General features: G+C 39.3%; 1 protein-coding gene across 6 annotated transcripts in view; it reads left to right on the top strand.

Moving 5' to 3' along the window:
- Positions 1 to 5,161: 5,161 nt before the first annotated feature.
- The window catches only part of LOC100718520 (signal-regulatory protein beta-2-like), a 141,836-nt gene continuing 122,847 nt past the window's right edge, over positions 5,162 to 24,150 (top strand). For all 6 annotated transcript variants that reach the window (XR_010047447.1, XR_010047444.1, XR_010047443.1 and 3 more), the window contains exon 1: positions 5,162 to 5,300. Coding sequence is in view for 1 of the 6 variants with exons in the window: in XM_063248587.1 (XP_063104657.1) it covers positions 5,228 to 5,300 (73 nt within the window). In the remaining 5 variants the exon portion in view is untranslated. The remainder of the gene's footprint in view (positions 5,301 to 24,150) is intronic.

The following is a 24,150-nucleotide window of genomic DNA, read 5'->3' as shown; positions in this document are numbered from 1 at the left end:
GCAGTGGCCATTGTTAGTCTATTATCATGTTTTGAAACTCTGTGTTATTTTCATTGCTATGTTTAGCTTGGTTTTATCCTGTTTCATTTTGTTTGATTTTATTACATTTGATGGCATGTACAACTATTTCAAAGATAGCAAAATATAGTATGATAGTCATTATTGATTTCCTATTATTTTGTTTTGAAGTCCCAACCTGCACATGGGTCATTCTCTAAAGTAGATCATCTATTAGCCCACAGAATATGCTTAAACAAATGCAAAGGAATTGAAGTAATCCCACAGATATCGCTTGACCATAGTGCAATAAATTGCAAATTAATGACAAAACCCCCAACCAGAACCTCATAAAAACATGGAAATAAAATCACAGTCTCCTAAACAACCAGTGGATCACAAAATAAATTAAAGAATAAATTAAACAACATCTACAATAAAATGAAAATGCAAATACAACTTACTGGAACCTGTGGGACATAATGAAAACATTCCTCAGAAGGAATTTTATAGTGGTAAACTACGACATCAGGAAAAGTGAATGAACACAGATCAACAATGTAATCCTGGATCTCAAACATTTAGAAAAAAAACAATAAGTCAATCCAAAAGCCAAAAGAAGGGAGGAAATAATAAGGATCAGAGCAGAAATTAAAGCAATTAAAACTAAGAAAACAATATAAAGAATTAATGAATTGAAGAATTAGTTCTTGAAAGAATAGATAAAATTGATAAACCCCTAGCCAACATTACCAGAAGGAAGAAAGAAAAAATTCAAATCATGCAATAAGGAAAGAAAAGGATGAAATTACTACAGACCCCCGTGGAAACACCAAAGATCATCAATGCCAACTTTAAAAACATTTACTCTCATAGGTTCGATAACACAGAAGAAATGGGCACATTCTTAGAAACATAAGAATTACAAAGTTGGATCAAGAAGATGTAGAACTGCTAAATAACCCAATTTCAGTGAATGAAATTGAAAATGTAATTTTTAACCTTACCAACAAAGAAAAGCCCAGATCCTAACGGAGTCACTGTTGAATTCTATGAGAAATTTTGGGAAGACTTAATGTCAACACTCCTCCAGCTCTTCAATGAAATTGAAAGGGAAGCAAGTCTGCCTGACTCATTCCTGGAAGCAAGTGTTACCCTAATACCAAAACCAGTGAAAGACCCAGCCAAAAAAGAGAATTATAGGCCAGTCTCCTTAGTGAACATAGATGCAAAAATCCTCAATTAAATACTGGCATATAGAATGTAACAATTCATCAAGAAGATTATGCATCATGATCAAGCGGGATTCATCCCAGGAATGTAAGAAAGGTTCAGATTATGCAAATCAATAAACATAATAAACCATATCAATACAGCCAAAACAAGAATCACATGATCATGTTATTAGATGCAGAAAAAGCTTTCAACTAAATCCAACACTCATTCATAATTAAAATCTGTGGAAAATCAGAAGAGCTGGTCTTTACTTCAATCTGATAAAAATCATATATGATAAACCAACAGCCAACATCTTTATAAATGGACAAAAAATAAAAAACTTTCAACTTAAAACCAGGAACAAGACATGGACATCAAATATTACCTCCCCTACTCAATATGGTACTGGAAATACTAGCCAGAGCTATTAAATAAGAGAGAGAAATAAAATAAATAAGGATAGGGAAAAAAGGTAAATTATCATTATTTTCAGATGACATAATTCTCTACAAAGAAGACGCCCAAAACTCCATTGAAAGACTTCTAAGATTTAAAAACCTAATTCAGTAATGTACCTGGAAACAAGATCAGCACTCAAAAATTAATAGCATTCATATTCACAAACAACCAACTCACTGAGGGAAAATAAGGGAAACCACATCCTTCACTATAGCATCCCCAAAAATGAAATACTTAAGAATTAATCTAACAAAGGAAGTAAAAGATGTATTGAAAATTATAGTACTATGAAAAATTTTCAGAAAATGGAAAGAAATCCCCTATTTATGGATAGAAAGAACAAACACTGTGAAAATGGCCATTCACCCAAAATTATTATACAGATTTAATGCAATTCCAATCAAAATACCATTTTCATACCTCTCAGACCTAGAGAAATTATCCCTAAAATACATCTGGAACCACAAGAAGAGACCTAGAAATACAAAGGTCAGCTGGGCAACAAGGTCAAAGCAGGTGCCATCACAATCCCTGACTTGAATTTAAACTACGAAGCTACTGTGATAAAATCAACATGGTACTGGAATAAAAACAGACCTGAAGATCAATGGAAAAGACTGGAAGATACAGCCACAACTACAAGCACACTCAGACACCTCATCTTTGGCAAAGGAGCCAACCATGCTCACTGAAAGAAAGCCTCTACAATAAGTGGTGCTGCAAAAACTGGCTTTCCATATGCCACAAACTAAAAGTAGACCCATATCTATCACCGTACACTCCACTAAAGTGAAAATAAATCCAAGATCTAATTATTCAAACAGAAACAGTAGATCTACCGGAATACAAAGTAAGTAATCCTGCCTCTGCGCATTTTACCAGAATTGAAAACATCAGAGAAAAGGGTTTATGTGCACCCATGTTGATAGCAGCACAATTTGTAATAGCCAAATCTTGGAAAAAAACCAAATTTCCATCAACCCAGGAATGGATTTTTTAAAAAAATAGTGGTATTTCTGTACAATGGAGTACTACTTGGCCACAAAGTAGGATAAAGTTGAGACTTTCATAGGTAAATGGATGCAACTTGAGGCCATCCTTGCCAAGTGTTTGGAAGAATAAAAGTGCCTCACATGAAATCTGAGGGATTGTTTGGCTTGGCAAATCTACACACTAGGGTATAGAAGATCCACCCTGGGATGGCTCATGACCTAGACAGTATAAAAGAAATAAGATGGACAGACAAGTGCCTATTCTAGAGGAACTCCAGTTTTTGCCTTCTACTTGGATATTGTCCCTTGGATTCCAGCTCAGACTCTTTAGCTTCTGCCTTGCATCCTGCAGCCTTTCAGCATAGACTCTTTGACCTTTTGTTGCAGATCCATTGGCTTCCTGATGCCAGGTCGCATGGGATACTATAGTGAACTGTCGACCTTTGATTCAGTCTTTCGGCGGTCAGTGTGCAGATGCTCTCTGCATGCTACCTCATCTAATATTATGACTTACCATTGTAAGCCAATCCCATAATTTCTTATAGATTTGTGTATTTTGTGTTACATGTGTTCCTCTAGTAAAATTCTAACAACAACATGTACCCTCTTATACTAAGTGGAAAGGAGTGTAGAAGTACTACTTACACTATGCAACAGCTGTAGGCCTGTGATTGTTCCAAGTGCAGGACTGCAATTGGTTCAAATTTGTGCCTGCTAGTTGGTCCAAACACAGGTCTCTGACTTGTCTAATCAGGTGAATCTGTCATGGAAATGATTATGGATGGGCAGAGCAATGCAAGCTGTTTGAGTGACAGTTATTACATCTCTACAGAATACTGGTAGGGCTCAAATCAGGGAATCTTCAAAGACTGGCTATTGACTGGGGCTGAAGGAAAGTTGGGAATGTTAACAATGAACCCAGATCAATCCTTCACTAATCTGACTACTCTAAACTTCCCCTCACCTTCTTCAGACAGCAATAGCACCTGAAGCAGCAGAGCTGGGCAGAGTCATCATTTCTGACAGTCAAATTCTATTTCTGTTGGAGAGACACAGTGGAGAGTTATCAATAAACAATCAGGGAGGACACCAAGGATAGTGGTCCTGTGCACTGGTGAGAGAAGTGAGGAAAAAGAGGTTCAGGGCCACTGGGCATATAATGCCCTTCCAGCCAACAGGAGGGCCAAATGGGAGAGGTAGGATACCCTCCTCTGTCTCATAAGGAAGATGAACAGATGGAAATCATGTATGAAAGACAGATTTATTAAAGTATCAACAGGAAAGGATATGGTTAGTTGAGAACTACCAGCAGAAAATGATAAAATCTACTGGAAACAATATGGCCAGGAAAGCCACCACACTATATTGGGAATGTTCAATGGCCACAGGCCAGACGGGAGTTCTTAAAAATGTCTAGTGGTAGTGGATCAAACAGGGAAATCACCAGAGAGAACTCAAAGTGTCCAGTGGTGGCCAATTAGACAACTCCACTCCACTGTGCTCTGTTCCATATTCAGCTATTGAGGGGAGGAGGTTTTATAGAAAAAGCTACACTAAAGTGATATCACTAGCTTTCTTTATGACATAGTATCTTCAGAATTCCAAGAAAGGGACAATCTATCATATGAGCAGGAAGTCATTTTTTATAGCTAAAACTACTTTGTCCAGTCCCCAGTGTCCTTCTGGTAACTGCATCCAGGTATTCTAGTTGCTATTTGCTTAAAATGTACCTTTAACTTGGCAAGCATCTTTGAAACACAGAAAAGGCCCTTTAGGGACGTAATAACAAATGTTGTAGCTTTTCTCAAGGGTGATGCAACCACTTTTGGTCTATAATCCTTTCAAAATGCTACTGAACTGTATTTTGGCAATATATGATTGCTGATTAAACAGGGTGGTTTGGGAATGGAAAGTAGTGAAAGCCCATCGAGCTACACGGTGAGCAATGATGAACTGCATCATTCCAACAGGCTCTAACTTCCTATTATTGTTGGCGTAGTTAATCTTTAGAGGATGTTCCTATATACAATAGTCCTGGCAAAGGTGAAACTCCTCTGAAAACCTGGCATCATACAAGAGTCTTTAAATGGGAAGCCATCTCTTTATGCAAATGGAAAATCCTAGAAGGTGTAAATTTGACTCCATCCTGTCTTAATGATGCCCCAGTAGCCAATATCTGAGCTTGTGAACTAAATCAGGATGTTTCCAGTTTGAGAGTTTGAAACACATACTTCTTAGCCTGTGGCTCCCAAATGGGGAATCAACATTTCAAGAAGGCAGGAAAGGTCACGTGGAGCCAGAGCAGCCACAAGGCAGTGAGAAAGCATTGTTTCTGGTAGGCTTGTCCAGTCCTCTATTCAATTTCACCCTGAGGAACTTCCTGCCTTACAGCTGCCTGTGTGGCCTAATTTCAATTTTGCAATTTTGAAGCAGGTTTCTATCTCATTACAACAGAGCCACTTCTTCTTTTAGGGAGGGGGCCAGGGTGACTAATTTCCAAGAGCTCAGACTGACATTTTCCTGACACAGACACTTGAAGAGAACTCTTTTGAGGCTCCACAATGCCTGTCTCTGCCTCCCAACTCCAGCCTTCTGGTCTCCTCCTGTTAGTGACTCTTCTGCCCAGACTCACAGGTGAGCATAGCCCTGGGGTAGAATCCTCTCTCCTTGATCCTGGACCACCCCTAACACTGAACCTCAGAGGCTCAAAATTAACATAGGCATGGCCACAGAAGATAAGGAAAATGCATTGTCTGAGGGCACAAAACTGGGGACCTGACTGTGATCTCTGTAGATTCTTCAGGTTCAGCAGGTGAGCAGAGGCACCAATTCAAAGGATGCTTCAAACAATTACCACTCACATTTTATAATATTTAGGTGATAAAATATTTTTCCAGGAAGATCATTACTATTATTATTAAATATTATTATTATTAATTATTATTATTATTATTAAATCTCTGAAAGTCTTGATGCTCTAAGGGGTGAAGCAAAGGCTCCCAAGGTGGTTAGTTGAACTCTAGCATAGCTAACAGGCAACATGGCCATAATCCAATTTACTCCCTGCTCACCACTCAAAAATGAGAAGTCTGACATGGAGTCTATTTGAGGCAAGCAGGGGCTATTGTTCAAGGAGATTCTCACCTACTGTCTGTCCTTAGTAGGGTTTCTGTGTCCATGCTGTTCATTTCTCCTCCATGATCTGTGTCTTATGCATTCTTCCATAGTCCTTCCATTAATTAGTTCCACATTTTATTCCTAATGAGATCTGTTTTCTTCTTCTGGGGCTGCCATAGGACAGTAGCATGGGTTGGGTGGCTAAAACAATAAACGTTCATTTCCTCTCACATCTGGAAGCTAGAAGTCCAAGATCAAGGTGTTGGCACAGTAGGTTTCATCTCAGAGCTCAGAATCTTCTGCATGTGTCTTACACACATCTACCTTCTGTCTGTCAGCAGGGCCCCAAATGGCACACAGGATGTGGGGACTGAATGACTTCCCTGTTGTTTCTCCCTAACCATCAAGGCTGCCATCGCTGGTTACTTATTTTTGCTGGATTCCTGAAATCTTTCTCTCCATGGACCTCCAGTCTCAGTTCAGATTCTTCCTGTATACAGGGGACTCACACCTCTTCTTCTCTTCATTATGTTGCTATATTCCAGGATTGGACACCAAACTTGGAGAGGTTCTTTCTCTGATGCTCATCTGTCCACCATTTTCCTGTGAATTGGCTGGGTCTAGGTTATGTGATACTGGGATTGAGAATGTATGATGCTAAATAAGTTTCCTGGTTGGAATTAGCATTGATCTTGATGAGGATGGCATCAATTTACAGAAATATAAAGAGAGAGTGGGAAGGCAGGCTTACTGCTGGTGCTGCTGGTGCTGGTGCTGCTAATGCTGGTCCTGCTGCTGCTGGTGGTGCTGCTGCTGCTGCTGCGTGCTGCCTTTCTGGCTGCCTTGCTGTGGATTTCTCTTCTGCCGAGCTACCCTACCTTGGAGATAGTTGACTATGAACTGAAACTTCTATGAATTGTGAGCTGAAATAAACCTGTCTCCATTAATGTAACTTTCTGAGTATTTTGTCCCAGAAAGGAGAAAATTAACTAGACAGCTGAAGTCTAACTTTTTAAATTATTCCCAAACACTAATGGTATTTCATTAATTGAGGCCTCTCAGTTAGTAAGGCAGGCATAGTTCTCAGAATTTTGTACAACTGACTTCTTCAATCCTTGACTTGCTGTATCCCTGAGATATTTTTACATGGTAGCTAGTTCCTTTATTTACTACTTTAAGATGAGGAATGAGGAAACAGAGGTACAGTGCAAAGTTCTCCCAGTCACCTACATACAGCAGTGGAGTAGAGAGAATTATTCAAACCAGGCAAGCCAGCCCCCAACCCTATCTCTGTCTCTGTCACCTCTTTTGTTTCTTTCTTCTTTTGGAGATGGTGCTTGAATCCAAAACCTCCTTCATAAAAATCACACGAGCTACCACTAATGTAGATCCCAGTCTCTCAAATTTCTTACTAATAACCATCCAGTACTACTCAGCCTTTCAGTAGAGACTAACTACTGGGGAAAATACCCAGGGAAAACACAGAAGTGACCAGAGTAATAAACCTTACTCCCACACCTCTATGAGATAACTACAGTTGAAGTGTATATATTCAAATTGTTGTCAGTGGTATGTTGGGTACTATCTGTAAAAACTTCCTTGAACTTTTCAAATGCATTGTAATTTCACTTATTCCTCAAAGCAACGTTATAAATTATTATTGCAGCCACATTTCTATATTTGTTTGTGGATGCATGAGTATACACATACACACTGCACACACATACACACACATACACAGTTAACTTTGAGTGTATACACCCATACACTCACACAGGCTATTAAAAAAGCTGTGCTCATTCATCCTTTCAAATTATTTCTCAGAAATTCATAGCAGATGGGAGTTTCATTTCCCCTGAACCTAGCCATCTTTCTTTTTTTTTTTTTTTTTTTTTTTTGCTTTTTCATTTTTATCGGTACTGGGGATCGAACTCACGACCGCCTGCTTGCAAGGCAGGTGCTTATGCCGCTGAGCTAAATCCCCAGCCCCTAGCCATCTTTCTTCCTTTTCTGCTTCTCTTCCTGGCTTTGTAACTTCCCGCAGGCCCTTGTAGTTTGCAAATCTCTCTCTTGATGAAATTAAGTTTCCCTGAGAGAAGAACATGTGTGCATTGCTGCCTTGGAGTTCCTTTCCCCCTGAAGGATAGTGATGAGGTAGAAGGAGGATTGGAGTGAAAAATACAAAGGCTCCTGACTAAACCATCCACATTCATGCTACCGTTTGGATCTATAATGTGCTCTAAAGGCCCATGTTAGTCGCTTTGTCCCTAGTGGCATTATGCAAATTTTGTGGGTCCTTTAAAAAGAAGGGCCAAGTAAGACTTCTTAGATCATTTGGTGTGCCATGGGGCCAACCGCCTTTCTTGACCATGCACTCCTCAGCAAGATTTCCAGCCTCCTGTGGGCTAGAATTCAATGGAGACAACCAATACCTTTAAAATTATGAGTCATAACAGTCTTTTTCTCTCTATAAATTGACTTCTCTCAAGTATGGATTATAGTAACAAAAATGCCTAGAACAATCTGTAATTGTATGAAGACCCATCTCCATATCAGTATCTATATCCTATATAATGTTGATAGAAGCCTCCACACCTTCAGAAATCTACTAGGTAAAAACTTTTGAATTTATTGAACATTTATCCTTGGCCAGACATTGTTAAAAACATATATCAGCTCTTATCTCATGTGATCATTGTAATCAACACAAACACTCTTGTACCTTCAATATACAGATAAGGAATAGAAGAACAAAGAGTTCCAGGGTCACTCAATGGCAAGAGCTAGAATTATGGCTTGAGCTCAGGCAATCTGACGTAGAACTCATGGTTTAAACACTACTCTTCCCAGAGATCCAAGGCTGCAATTCTATCATATGAGCTTTCTGCAGAGTCTGTCTATGGGGTGATGGAGGGGGAAATAAGAGGAAGATATTTTGTGGTTTTCAATTCCCTAGCTCTTCTGCTTCCTCATTATATACAAATAGATTTGGTATTTTCACCATACTGATAACATGGGAAACTCAGTTTCTGACCATTGTCACAGAAACCATGGACTCCAGTGATCAAGGCAGAGCTTTCCTGAACAATTTATGTACTATAAATATATTTATTAACTGCTGTGTAACAGGACTGTTATAGAAAATTAGGGTAAACTTGTAAACAAAAGACTAAGTCTTCTTGAGAAGTCTTGGCTCCAACTAGAGGAAATGACAGTAATCTATATATACAACAAACAGGTAAATAATATATTGCATACTGGGATTCATTCTGAGAAAAAATTACACCTGAATAAGGGAATCAGAAGACTCATCGGGGATAGGTATAGTGAAAAAAGAATTAACCAGGAATGCTACCAAGGAGTCCAAACAGACTTAACACTGGTGGTCCCAAGAGATTGGATTCAGAATCTTCTCTAAATCAGATATCTAATTAACAAATAGGAGAAATCATGGTGAAATAAGAAATTAATTGATTCAAGAAATTAATTGAGTCCCTCATGGAGTCAAACCACTGCCTTCCTGGAACCCAGTGCAGCATTACAATTTGCACAAAGGATCGTTAATGTAGAAATAAAAGCCAAAAATATACATGTATATAGTTAAGCAAGTGGTAGGCCAGGGAACCCACAGGATACAGGTATGCTGATTTTCTGGTTCAAGGAGTTCTGTTAGAACAGGCAAGTGGATGAGAATTTGTGTCCATTCTGGTATGAGTTGATTAGAGTAAAAAATGATGTAGATTAACAGAGTAAAAAAATAAATAAATCAAACCTTCTTAAATTCCTAAATTTAAAGAAACCTTGCTTCTTAGTTCATTCTTCATTCCTAAGGGATTTGGGATTCCATGTCATCTGCCTGTCTGTTCAGTTCTGGGTTAGTGCACGGAAACTGAGGTGTACTAGTAAGAGGGTCCAGATTCTTGATCCTGAAAGTAGAATTACCACTATAAACTGACAAGCAGTCAAAGTCAGAAGGTAAACAACTAAAGAAATCAGCAAGACTCTATCTCTCTGTCTCTGTCTCTGTTTCTGTCTCTCTCTCTCTCTCTCTGTCTGTCTGTCTGTCTTTCTGTCTCTCTCTCTCTGTCTGTCTGTCTTTCTGTCTCTCTCTCTCTCTCTCTCTCTCTCTCTCTCTCTCTCTCTCTAACTCTGTATTACAGGTTTTGGATTGGAGAGGCATTGTCTGTTGTTGCTTTGTTTATTTGTCTCTACTCAAATGGAGAAGCATTGTGAAATGCATGATCTCCACCAAGTAGAAACACCTTAGCTTTCAGGTAATCTTATTGTAAGAATGAGTTAGAAATAAGTAGATAAACTCTCAACTTTGCTTACATGCTGGTATTGTTGATCCAGTGAGTCTATTCTTTTATTTTATCAGGGCTCATCCCCTGTCTTTGAAGGGCTCATCCCCTGTCTTTGAATGATTTATTAGAAGGCATCACAAATTAATCACCATATGATTTAGGTTTGGATTTTCCTCCTTGCCAGGATGGTTCTATCTGAAATGTCAGCCCATGTTGAGTTAGAGATGTGAAAAGATCATTAGACATCAGGGTTAACATCCTTATGACTTGTTGTGAGCAACAAAAGTGGTTTAGAAAGAGTTGCTCTTAGATTACATTTCCTAAGTATCTATTATTAATTACAACTTTTAAAACACAGAAATCATTGAATATTGCATTGTAAATATATAACAGAATCAGTGGCCACCAGTAAACAGGTTGGCAGGGAGACAGCAGTGGGCCTTGCCTAGGCTTGTAACCCAGCAGCCATCAAAAGCCAGCACAGTAGGGAGGTAGCAGCCAGCTCTGCACCAGTGCACACAATGGTCACCATTGGATACTCATAGTAACACTGGCCAGGAGGACCCAGGAGAACCAAACAGTCACACTCCAGAAGAATTGTAACAAACGTGGAAAGTGCCACACTACCTGTTTGTTTGGAAGAACCCAAGAAAACATCAAGATGAAGAAGCAAAAGGCAGTCCCTAGACCTACCCCAACCTGAGGAAGTCCAGGAGACATGAACACAGAAGAGATCAGAACTCACACACCTGAGGTTTCTGAAATAATGGCAACTGAAATAAAGAGACAACTTCATGAGGTTATAAAAGTAATTAGAACAGAAATAGTATCTCAGGTAAAAGAAATGAATAACATAATAAAAGAAGTACTAATCATGTCTAATGAATGCATAGACAAAAAGAATAGAGAAGCATAGGAAAATGAGAAAAACCATGAATGAACAATTTAAGAGAGATTTAGAAAACATAAAACAGATTCAAAGGGATATCTAGGAAATTAACTCCATTGAATGCTGGAAAAACGGCTTCAAGAAACTGAAGATAAATTTTTAGACCTTGAAGATAGGTGTGTAGCCTTCGAGAGTGAAAGGAAAAATCTCTTAAAAATCATACAGAACCAAGAAATAACAATTCAATGATTGCAGGATAATACAAAGCAAAATAATTCAAGAATAGGTGTCAATGAAAAGGCAGGGGTCAACACAAATGACATTAAAACTCTAATTACAGAAGTAACAGTGTAAAACTTGCAAACATGGAAAAAAGATGTGATATACAGATAAATGAGGCATATAGAACTCCAGATATCCATAAGTAAAATAAATCTATACCCATATAATCAAGATTTCAGAAATCAACACAAGAACAGAATATTAAAAGTTGTTAGAGAGAAAAAAAAACCAGATCAGCTAAAAAGGAAAACCAGTCAGAATTATCACAGACTTCTCAACACAAAACATCAAGTCAAGAAGAGCTTAGAGTAAAGTAATTCAAGTCCTGAAAGAAAACAACCCAGGTTGTTGTACTCTGCAAGACTATTTTTCAACATTAGTGGAGAAACAAGATACTTCCATGACAAAGAAGGAATTCATGAACATCAAACCAATCCTACAAACAAAACTAAAGGATATCCTAGGGAAAGATTTAAAAAAAAGATCATGCTTCCAGGAATAGCAGTAAAGGGGGGATCACTGAGCGGGCATACAGCTGAATGTAGGGGAAAAGCAGGGAGCCAATGGCTGGAAAGTAGCATGGCAGTCACAAGCCAGTGCATGCTGACCATAACCACTAATGTAGTTGGTCTCAATTCACCAATAAAAATAAACACAAGTGACTGGATCAGGAGACAAGATACATCAATATGTTTTATTCAAGAAACACATTTAACTCAAAAGGAAAACTCCTCGGCTAAAAGTAAAAGGGGAGAAAGCAATACTGTGTGTGACAGGGAATCACAAAAAGTAGGGGTAGCTTGCCCATCAACTGCAGAATGGATAAGAAACATATGGCATCTCTGTACAATGGACAACTACTCACCTATAAAGATAACCTTGAAACTCTTGTAGGTAAATGGATACAACTTGAAATCATGCTCATGGGTGAAATGGTTCAGAGTCAAATGGGTGAACATCATGTTGTCTCCCTAGTATGAAGAACTAAACGAGTTAGTAGGATCCAAAATGCTCAATAGATGAGATGAAGGTGAAAAGGGCAGAGATATTTAGACGTTGAAGTCAATGGCCATTGTGAATCTATATCCTGTTTAGAAACTCTACATTATTTTCACTGTTCTGTTTAGCTTGGTTTTACTTATGTTGTGTTTTGTTTGATTTTATCATATTTGATGACATAGACAGCTATTTCAAAAATAACAAAATGTAATATAGTGGCCATTATTGATTTCCTATTATCTTGTTTGAAGTCCTGAACTGCTTTACTTGTTTTCTTTTATTTATTTTATTCTATTTCATGTTGTTTGATTTTATTATGTCTTATGGTGTAAGCAACTACTTTCAAGTTAAGAAAATGCATTATGATAGACAATGTTGTAGTCCTATTGTCATGTTTTAAAAACCTGCATTGCATTTATTGTTTCATTTTGATTGACTTTATTGTGCTTTGTTTAATTTTGTTATGCCTGATGATATGGGCATTTATTTTAAATATAAAAAAGGCAATATGGTAGCCATAATCGATTTTCCTTTATCTTGTTTTAAAGCCTCGTATTACATTCACTGTTTTGTTTTGGTTGACTATTCTGTTTTGTTTTATTATGTCTGATGATAGAAAAAGCTACTCTGAAGATAACAAGATACATTATGGTAGCTACTGTTGTATTCCTGTTTTCTTGCTTTGTATTCTTGTATTGTTTTTTTTTGATTGGTTTTATTCTGTTCTGATTTGTTTGATTTTATCGTGCATGATATTATGGGAAGCTATTTGGAAGATAGCAAGAGGCATCATGGTAACCATTGTTGGTTTCCTATTACCATGTTTTAAAGTCTTGTATCACATTCACTGTTTTGTTTGACTGTCTCTAACCTATTTTATTTCTTTTGGTTTTAGTCTCTTCAAAATAAAAAATACAAAAGAGACAAATGTATTCTTCATTGGCTAGAAACATAGGCAATACCTATGTTAACTGTTCTGAAGACCTATGTTTTGGCGTACCAAAACTTTATTTTAACCCATTTGCCAGAGATCTACTTATGTTAAAATGTTGGTAATAGGAAATAGGAACATAGTAATATAAATGTATCAGATTTATCAGCATACAGGTAAATCCAAATTATATGTATGGAAAAGGAAAACAAGTCAAAATCATCTGGTCATACAGTTAAACTGCAAAATTTATATTTTTGAGTTTTGTGTAAGCCTTCTTGGTTTTAACATAACCTTGGTTTTAAGAGAACATTTTTATCTTTATATGTTTATTTCCAAACCACCTGAGAGATTTTGATGCCTGCATTCCAGCTAGGACTGTTTAAAACAATCATCTTTCAAGAAAGCTTGATTAATTTGTTATCTTACTAAAGGCAACAGAAAACAACCAAATCAATGGAAAGCCAAAAGGTCCCAAACAAGTAAAACAAAACAAATATTTTAACTTCAACACTTAATTTTTAGAAACATCTATTAAGTTCATTTCCCAGTTGTATCACATACTTTGTTTTATATAGTACAGTTTTGCTGAGTTATTTATATATTATTGATATTGCTCCTATGTCAGAAGAGTAGCTATCAAAGATGTTCTCCCATTTGACTCTTCATTATGATAGTTGTTTCTTTGCCAAACACAATGTTTTAATTTTATATAGTCCCATTTCCTATTTTAGATATTATTGTCTATGCTTTGAAGTATTGAGGAAGGCTCTATGTTTAACTGTGGCTTAAAGTGTTTCCTCTGTTTTTCTTCCACATAGTACAGTTGTTTCTAGTTTTATACATAGATCTTTGCCCAATATTCATTGATTTTTAGCATAGAAATATGTAGAGGAATATAATTTCAGTTTGTGCTTGTGCCTCATCAGTTTTCCTAGAGCAACTTGTTAAAGAGATGGTCTTTCTCCACAAATTTTTTGGCTTGTCAACAAGCAGATGGCTGTTTGTGTTTGGATTTGCTCCTCTGCATCTTCTTGGGTTCAACTCTTCTACATATCTATTCTTACATCAGTACTGATAGAGTTTTCGGCATGGCTCAAAAGATAGAAATATGAGATAAAAGTGGCCTTTATTTTAAGAATGATGAGAGAGACTCCATAGCCTCTGGGGTTTTGCTTTCTTCTGCCAGGCATGTGTTGTGGGGGCATACATATAGCTTAGGTTTGGGGTTGTGCCTTAGGGGTATTACTGATGCACAGGTAGCCCATTATAATTCGTTTTGCACCACAAATAAATTGCCTAGGGTCAGGAAAGGTGACCTCAAGATAGAGCCCCTTGGTTCCACCTTCCAGGCTCCCATCACTGCAGCTTCCTATTCAGGGCAAAATTTTTTCATTCTTTTCTTTTTATTATTAGGAAAATGGGTGAAGTGTTTTTTTTTTTTTTTTTTTTTTTACTATTTCCTGCTGAAAGGGGACGCTGTACTGAGGTTTAGGAAGAGATGACAGTTGATGCCCATGTAGAAGCTGGTGCCAGGTGTTTTAGCCAGCACAACTTTATCATTGATCAATGCCCACACGTTAGACTGGAAAAACAAAGAGACAAGGTATCATGAGGAGTCATGCCACTATCATATTTAAAGACCCAGGTGAGGTGGAAGGAAAGGTACCTTTGATTTAGATATGTCATTTTATCAGGACCATGTTGAGGTAGAACCATTGCCATGGTGAGGTAGAATTCTGAAAAATAAGTGTGGGGTTAGGAGGAGTGAAGTCATGAGAAGTGATTATTCCCCTATCTGAAAGAGTAAAAGTTAAGAGCGTAGGTAGGTAAGACTTGTCTATGGTCCTGGAGTTGAGCTGGAAAGAATAGGAGGGGTGGGGAGGGCTGTGATTGTGTCACTATAGGGAAGGTAAGAGCCTAGGCCTTTAGGGCTCTCATGTTTAACCAAACAGCTGAGGGTAGAGAGGACTAAAGCAGTTGTCATGTAGAACAACATGATGATCTTACACATGATGTGGGAGTCTTTAGGAAAGACTGTTAAGAGTCCTAATGTAAAAAGGGTAATTAACAGAATGTAAGAAATTAGGAACCAAATTGAACAACAAAACATGACTTAGCCTGAGAGTTGTGGCTTTGAAGCCTTGGTGAGGTGGAGATGAGAGGGTAAAATGATGGTTAGATCTGGGCTGGAAGGGCACCACTTAGCCTGAGTGATTTGAAACCAGGATGGCAGTCTAGCAACTTTGACCACTGTTGAAGTTGCCAAGAAGACCAGGTATGTACCATTTCACCTTGGTTGTAGTACTTGCAGTGATTTTATGTAACAGGTCTTTAGTAAGTATATCAGCAGTCTCCCTGGTTGTGGGAAAGGCTTTTATTTATCAGAAAAAGTACAAACAAAGGTGAGAAGATATTTGAGAGTTTTGTGGCTAGGCATGTGTGTAAAATTTTTCTGTCAGTCTTGACCAAGTTTGTGTGTGACAAATTGGTGAATTGGAAAGGAAGGGGGTGCTATGTATCCCTGAGAGGAGGTTTTAATAGAGATAACAGGTGTAAACTGTTGAGACCTCAGTGTCTGGGTCAGTCTGCATAAACCCAAAGGAATAGAAAAGCATTTTTAAGATTTAGGACTGTAAAATCAGTGGTGGAGGGAGGGGTATGGGAGAGCATGGTATAAGGGTTTGACACCACTGGATGGATTAGGGTAACAGCACTATTGAGCATTTTATAGTTTTGTACTAGAGGGTAAGACCCATCCAGCTTGAGTACCAAGAGATTAGGAGTATTATAGGGTGAATGGGTAGGAAACCATTGTCTAAAAGTCACTTAATTATATATTAAAGTTCCTATAAATGTTTGGAAGCTATAGGATATTGGGGAATACAAGGAAAAATTGAAGGATCCCTGAGATGAATTAAAATAGGCATGGCATGTTCAGCACAGGTGGGCTTGGAGGTATCTCAAGCTTTGGGATCAACCAGAGAAGCAATGAGTTTGGAACCTGTGAAATAGGCCCTGTCTGTAAAGGCTGCATAGGTTGGCCATCAATACCCCATACAGAGACTGAGGACTTAATATAGTGGCCTGAACACTCAGGAGGAACTCTATATATGGCCTTTATGTCCACAAGTATAGAGAATGTCTTACCTGAGACCTCTAGTGGGACTTGATGCTCTGAGGAGGACACCTTAATGGGGACTGTCGGCCCTGAGCCCCATCAGTCTTTAGCTCCAAGTACAAGCAGATCTGTCAGTGATGAATCTGGCAGTACTGGCATTTCCTGTGAAGGCTAGAAGTTAGGAGGATGGCTTACCCACTCTCTGGTGGCTAGGACAGTCCAGGAGCCCTGGGGCAAGGTCCCAAAGGAACGCCAGGATAGGGCACTCTCTTGCCCATTGTCCTTCTGCTGCATGTGAAGCATGGTACAGGAGGGGCTCAGGTAGCTCCACCTTGTGTTGGCTCAAACCTGGCCTCTGCCCCAGTGCTGGTCTTGTTGTTTTGCATGCATCATATCACTTTTCTGGAAAATATCTGGTGGATCCCAGCAAAAGGAATCAAAAGGAATGTATAATTATCTCTTAATTTCAGTCGTTGAACATCCAGAAGATTAATAACAGTACGGTACAGTATAGGCAGTAAGCTTCACATAGAACATTAAATGGCTATCAACCCCGAGTGTTTTAACATTTGAATGCTGAGGAAATTTGTGAAGCATCTCTAAGCGTATGTCTGGATCTGAAAGAAAACACTTGTCATCATATATTATATAAATTTTTGTTTAAAACTTATTATTTGACTTCTGACCTTGTTCATGTTGGTCTGATTTGTATCTCTTGGCTGGAATGCAAGAAAAAGGCAGCAGAAACAATCTCAATTTTATGTTTGAAAGCATGAATATACCATCAGATCAGCAACAATGAATTGTCTTAGTCATATGAACTTTAGTTGAGGTGTCTCCCATAAGGCTATGGTGCAGGCTTTAATTGACAAACAAGGCTGGTAAAATTACCAGGGGGCCACTTTTCCCGTCTATCAGTTGAAGTCTTGTACAATGTCTCATCACCCCAAGAGATTTTATTTAACCAGTTTTAGCACCATTTTGACCAGCTGGCAAACTCGGTAGAAGCATGTTTTTTAATCTATAACCCAAATAAACCTTCAATAAATGGTTTGAGAATGTAAAAAAGGAAAAAATTGAGCTCAAATAAAAACTTGAACAGCTATTTATAGAGCAGGCAAATGGACAAACATGGACAGATGATCTGTACAGTATAAATGGACTGAACAACCAACAGATATATTTTATAAAATCAGAGTGCACTTAAATATATTTGGCCAATTTGAACTATAATAAGACTAGTGTGCACCATTTTGTAGATTAATTATCAGCAGCTACTGGGTAGCTCCCCTTTCAGCCTGGCCTGATCCAACCAGGGTGTACTCCTTTTGGCCACCTGTGCCCCATCTGTGGCCATTAGCCAGACAAAGGTAGGGGTCTCTGAGTGGACTGCTGGGTTGCAGGTGCCGGCCTAACCATTGGAAGGGTGGGTAGAGCCCTCTGCCTGACTCGGGAGGTCTTTTTCTTTTCTTCCTCTCTTCTTTTCTTCTGCCCCATCTGTTGCCTTCTTCTCTGTGCCACTGCCCGGAGCCAAGCTTGTGCTTGGTAGTGGAGGTGGGAGATGGAACAGAGGGGCTGGGAGGTGCGTGTAGCCCGCGGGGAAACATGGAGCTGGGATGCAGCATGAGAGCCCAGAGCAACCCTAGCAGTCCCAGTGCACACCACACAGGCCCCGCCTGTGCCACCACTGCACAGCCCAACGCTGTCCGTGCCCACTTCCTCCATCCCAGTGTACACCTGGAAATGCAGTCTGGCATGTGCTGTGGGGAGGTATTGAGAAATGGGTGAAGTGGGGAGGAAAGGATGATGCTGAGAAAGCTGCAGGATTTGGTGTGTAAGATAGAGGGGAGAAGCTATAAAGAAAGAAGACACCTTCTAAGCGTGGGGAAGGGGAGGGATATTGGAGGAGCAGAGGGAGAGAGGGATACATTCATAAAACAAAAGCCTAAAGATGGAGAGTTTTTGTAAACTTGTTGCCAGTGTGATAAGCCATAAATAAAAGATCAGTCTTTTGGTTTTAGGTAGTATTTCAAACCAGTCATCCCATAGATTTGTTTTTTGGGGGACAGGAAGTGGTCCCCATGACCGAATCATGGTAACATGAGCCAACAGACCATGACCTAGAGCAGGTCAGGTCATCAACTGGCCTCTTAGAGCATTGATAATTGGTTCCAAAACTCATGCTTTTTTTTTATTTAAGAGGAAAAAGAGAAAAACACAAAACAAAACAAAGCAGTGTAAGGGTACACGTAATACAGAACTACAAAAAAAAAATAACAGTAAGAAATCACCTGTTAGTAGATTACATATTATCATCTTGAAAATAGTTGCTCAAATCACAGTATCAAAGAATACAAGGTGGACATTCAAACAGGGAGACTGCAAACAGCTGTGTTCAATGATCCAAAAACATTGATATAGTCAGCTATTTAACACCCCTAAACACACTTGCTGTTATATCCGTTAGAGCTCTTTTTCTTTTTTTTCCCTCTCTTTTTTACAACAAAATTTACACATTTTGGATTTTATTACTCCTTAGTGCTTATTACTTTTTGCGGGGGGGGGGGAGAGAATACAGTCAAATATGGCAAAACAAAGCTGTCAGTCAATACCAAGGATAGACATAGCACATGGTGTGGAACAGAGTACAAGGTTATCAACAATGGTTATCAACGTTGTCCCTTGTTTCCTTAAAAAGAATTGTCTATCTCATTAGATATTATAAAGTTGGACAAAAGAGTAGAGAACAAGACCAATAAAACTTAGGCATTGTAAACATTACAGGACTTCCAAAGAAGATGCTTTTTGATCATCACCAAAAGGCACGAGTAGAGCACCCGTGGATTACAGTAATGCCTCTGCCTCAAGGCTGCCCAAGAGGTGTGAGAGCACTACCCCAGTCCAGGGAACAGAAAGAAAATCCAGCATGGGGCCCAGCCCACTACCACAGAATAATCTTTGGACTTGGCTCACCTGTGGTAAATGAATTAGACTGGTGTTGTTTGCAAACCAGCAGCGACAAGTGGAGCAGCTCCTGCATGTTGAGAAGTGAGGAATTAATCAAGGATGCAGTCCAGTCCGTGAATCAGCAGGGTACTCAAACTGGGAGATCCAGGAGTCACTCACCTGCCATTCCTGGTCAGGGAACTTGCTGATTTTCTACTATTGTTGGAGAGCATAGCTTAAAGCCTGGTATCATAATGTTTCCATGCATTGCTCATTTTGTTCTGGGTTTCTTTGTCTGGTTTGCATCTTTGCTGATTCTAAATAAATCTCAGAAATATTGTTTCTAGGTCTTTCAATACTCTATTTTAATATGTGAGCATTACTGAGTGACACTACACTGGGACTTCGCAGTCCAGATTCATGAAGCGATAATTTTCTCATTAATTTAAGGAAATAAAATTTCAGTAATTTGTTACAGTAGCATAGCTGACAAATTCAGTACAATGAGATTTAACTATCAGTATAATGTGATGAAAAGATTATAGAGGATTAAAGCAATGCATCACTTCTTTTTAAGTTACATGTTGTGGCACATTGGAAGTTTATGTACTACTATTTCATAGGCTGACAGAAAAACCCTCATCCTGAGCATTTATCTCTGTGTAAAAGGAAAACGGATCCATCAGTTCATATAGTTGAATGCATGTTCCATTGATGACTCCCCCACCTCTACATGGATCTCAGTGCTCTAAAGAATCTCATGACTGGCCCTATGCCATATCCACTGCACTATGTGATCAGAATGCGAAGTGTAACAAATATTTGGTGAAGCATGAGATTGACATGAAACTTGCAAGGAATCCGGTGGCATTCAAATTTATACTCTATCATGTTTCTTAACCCCTGTGGGCTTCAGTTTCTTCATAAAGGGTAATTCATACGAGAGCGAAATGTGATTACAAACACAATGTGCTGAGCTCCAGTATGCACTCATAGCGTTTACTCAGTCACAGAAATTTTATACAGACTAACTTTGGAAAACACACAAAAATCATCAGGAAGAATAATAACTACTCTGAGTTTCCATCCCAACAGCCACAGAAGAGATACTACAGGTGATTCAGCCTGAGAACTTAATATTTTTCACTACAGGAGAGACAACCACTCTGAACTGCACTGTGACATCCCTCTTACCTGTAGGGATCTTCCATCTCGTGGAACAGAGGACAAGGGCAAGGCTGGGAGTTAATTTATGATTTCAAAAGAGGCCACTTTACCTAAGTTACAAACATATTAGATATCACAAAGAGAAACAACATGGACTTTTCAATCTGCATCATTAATGTCACCCCTGCAGATGCAGGCACCTACTACTGTCCCAGAAAACAGGTGGCTCTGAGGACAAGAAGATTCAGTCTGGAGGAGGCACCAAGACATTTGTGAATGATGAGTACAGTTTGGGCTTCCCTCATTTTTTGATGTATGACAGTTGGTCAGGAAACACACCCTGCACATTATAAGCACCAGTGAAGAAGCAGGTGGAATGGTGGGTGCTCATGTTCATAATTTTATGCCACCCATCTACAAGGGCAGCCAAGGTTAGTAGTGTGTTATTGGCTCAAGGCTCCATACCAAGGAAATAGGGAGCATCTGCAGCCATTGTCTAACTACTGCTCAATCTTCTACTTTTCCACTCTACCCTTTCCTTTGTCTCCACAGAAGAGAAACTTCCCAGTAAAGGGCCAGATCTTGCCTATTGCCCCCAGATAGAGCTTCCTCTCTGAGTGTGAGTCTTCTTATGGCACAGTAATGAGGGCCTAATGTGTCCCAGGGTGCATTCTGCAGGCCAGGGAAACAGAAGGGAGCTGCCTAGGCTGAGCTCATCTCCTACCAAGTTGGTGTTCCACTGCAGAGGTGGGAGGCTGCACTTAACTTTCATTTCCTCTAAAGAAAACACTGAGAACATTCCTCACAGTCAGAGAATCTTTTTGATTTCAATGCCATGGCTGGAGAAATTCCAAGGTATTGAACCTTTCCTTAGTCCTATCTACCAACCTTACCGTGTGAGCAACAGCATCTCACAGGTACTGAGAAACCTGAGAATACTAGGATGTAGGAAAGGATATCCCATGTAAGAGACATAAATCCTCACTGAGACAGGCAAAATATTCCCTTTGTGTTGCCTGAGCATGGGCAACATCTTCCTTCTAATGTCTAATTCTGGGAATAGTTATCTTCAGACAATCCAGCATGATCTGCTTAAAAAATGTGAGACTGGGGATGATAAATATTCAATTAATTCCAATGTAAGGATCAGAACCCACCTCTCAGTCCAGCTATGCTAAAAGCAAACCAAGCATAGACCCTGTGTCCATGAAGAGATCAGGAGGTGCACACTGGAGGCTCAGAACCACAGATCAGAGACCCAGCATTCCGCATTCCATCTATTTTCCAGCTGTTCAGGATGTCTCTCACATTCACACCTAAAGGCTGTTTGTGGTTGGAAAAACTCACAAATGTCAGGCACATTGTAATTTCATATTAGGATTCCATACAAAACTATACAGTGCTGCTCCACTACTTTAACAGCTGCAAGTTACTTCTTCAAAAGGAAATGTCATAAAACATTTCAATCATCTGTAGGAGGATGTTTAAGTTGATTACAGCCATGGCCAACTTTAACAGTGCTTCAAAAGACAAACTCCTACATCTACCATCCCATACAGGAGGGAGATTTCCATTGGAAGAGGTGGCTGGATCAGAGGATAAAAGTGCTGTAATTTATGTGGATGCTGCTAACTTTCCCTCTGAGATGTCGGCCTCATTTGTCCTCACAACACCCGGACATAGGCAGGTTTATGGCTTCATCCCATTTTCCCTGGAAAAGAAGGACTCAGGTGTTCCAACCTGGTGCCTCCTTTGCCTAGGTAATCACAGTCAGCAAGTTTCTTAGACTCAGTCTTCAGACTGCTGGTTGGGCAGTTGTTCCTCTGTGTCACACCATTGCTCCAACTTAGGCTGCATGAGAAAGAAGGAAGACTGGATGAACAGAATGGAGGCATGACAGATGCTATCTCTTATTCATGGCAATTTCTCTTTGAACCAAGACTGGAGGAGAGTTCTGTTGCATCATTAAAGACTAGGACACTGCAGTTGAGAGGGAACCCTAAATTGTGACTGGGTCAGGGAGGCAAGGTATGATCCTCACAGCCACACCACAGCACTATTCTCTGCAATACCACTGGCTTAACCCAGAGAACAGAATTGCTCAAGCCCTTTCCCAAAATCTTGTGATTTTTCTGTGGTTCAGCAACAGGCATTAAAACCACAATAGACTCCCCCAAATTTTCTGTGGGGGGAGACAGTGCTGACTTTATATCCCTAGAAGAGAAAGATCCTTTACTAGCCTCAGTATGTGTCCCTCCTTTGGGACACATCTTAGTGCCCGTGAGAAACCCAGGATGTTTTTCTCACTGAGATGTGGCTCCTCCACAGAGTAGTGGATGTAGAGCAGAAGGAGCAGATGCCAAAGGAAGTCTGGGGCTTCTGGAAGCAGAGTTTCTGTTATTTCCTTAAGTTGGCAGGGCTTCATGAGGGGTGTTTACCTCTGAATTCTTGAAGAAAAATATAAGATCTGAAGTGGTAGTAAGTGCTTGGAGGGTACAAAATAGAACTAGGACATCAGTTCTATTAAAAAAAATACAAAGCATGAAACTGTTTTAGGTATAAGAAATACTAAGACATAGTGAGTGGTGGACAAAGTTATGGTACATTTGTTTCTCTCAGCCTTAAGTTTGTTATCTATGAAATGATGGAAATCAAGGATTTCTTCTAAGAAGGGAAAAGGCATTGAAGTTCTATATGTAGTTATTCTGGCACTGAGCAGACACCAACAGATCAAAATATTATTACAAATTTATGCAGCCTTGAGCAACCTAATACCCCTCGATGAGTCTCAGTTTCCTCATCTGTAGAATGTAGATGACTTAAAATTTTAAGGGTGTCAGGAGTATAAGGAAGGACTCTTGAAGAGAAGACATAAGTGTCCAAAGGATTGTGCTTTCAGATGTACAGTCTTGGGTGAGGCTTGGCTTCTCTAGAGTCAATTTTCCCATCTCTATGACTGTATAACAGTCATGTTTCTCATTCAGGATTGTGTAAAGAGTGGAGAGACTGTGCAGAAAGTCTTGGATTTGGTGTAGCTTGGATTGTTACTCTGTATCAAACACGTCTTAGTAAGGGATTAGGGTCAAGAATTATAGTGCTTGGGCCCACATCCCACATCCCAGACCATTCACATGCTCTGTACACAGTAAACCTTGGTTTCTTCACTTGTCCTTCAAAAAGTAGGGCCAAGATAGGAGTGGAATCACATGATATGCTTAGAGTACTGTACTTTGCAGAAAACATGCTATCTGTGTGACTTGTGTCATGCTTAAACATGGTAAAATTGAAGCAACATTTAAAAAGAAAAATTGAGTTTCACCAAATTTCTTCCTCCCTTCAGCTGTTATTATTTATTCTAATACAAATAAAAGCAGTAAATTTGTAAATTATATAACTGTCAGTTATCAAAAATTCTGCTTTTACCAAGCCAACATGCCTGGGCATAGCTTGAAAGCTACAGTTTTTCTGCTTTTCTACCCCCAAATTACAGGCTACTAGACCAACACTCTTGGCAACATGCCCAAAACTACAGACCTTCCCTTGTTCCAGGCTCAATGTTTGGTACACAAGTCTTCTGAGTCAATTGTACACCTAATAAATCCTTCAGTTCCTGCCACATTTTCTCTGGACTATTGAGTTGTACAGTAATAAGAGGCATTTAGACAAGCCTGCTTTGCAGAAAATGTTCCATCAGTGTGAGTTTGTTACATCAGGCACGGCCCTGGGAA

This window comes from Cavia porcellus, unplaced genomic scaffold, assembly GCF_034190915.1.
Source record: "Cavia porcellus strain 051 isolate PalLab524CR breed Dunkin Hartley unplaced genomic scaffold, mCavPor4.1 scaffold_5, whole genome shotgun sequence".
In the NCBI taxonomy this organism is placed as follows: domain Eukaryota; kingdom Metazoa; phylum Chordata; class Mammalia; order Rodentia; family Caviidae; genus Cavia; species Cavia porcellus.
Note: the sequence above shows the minus strand (reverse complement) of the source record. Positions and strands in the feature narration are given on the sequence as shown.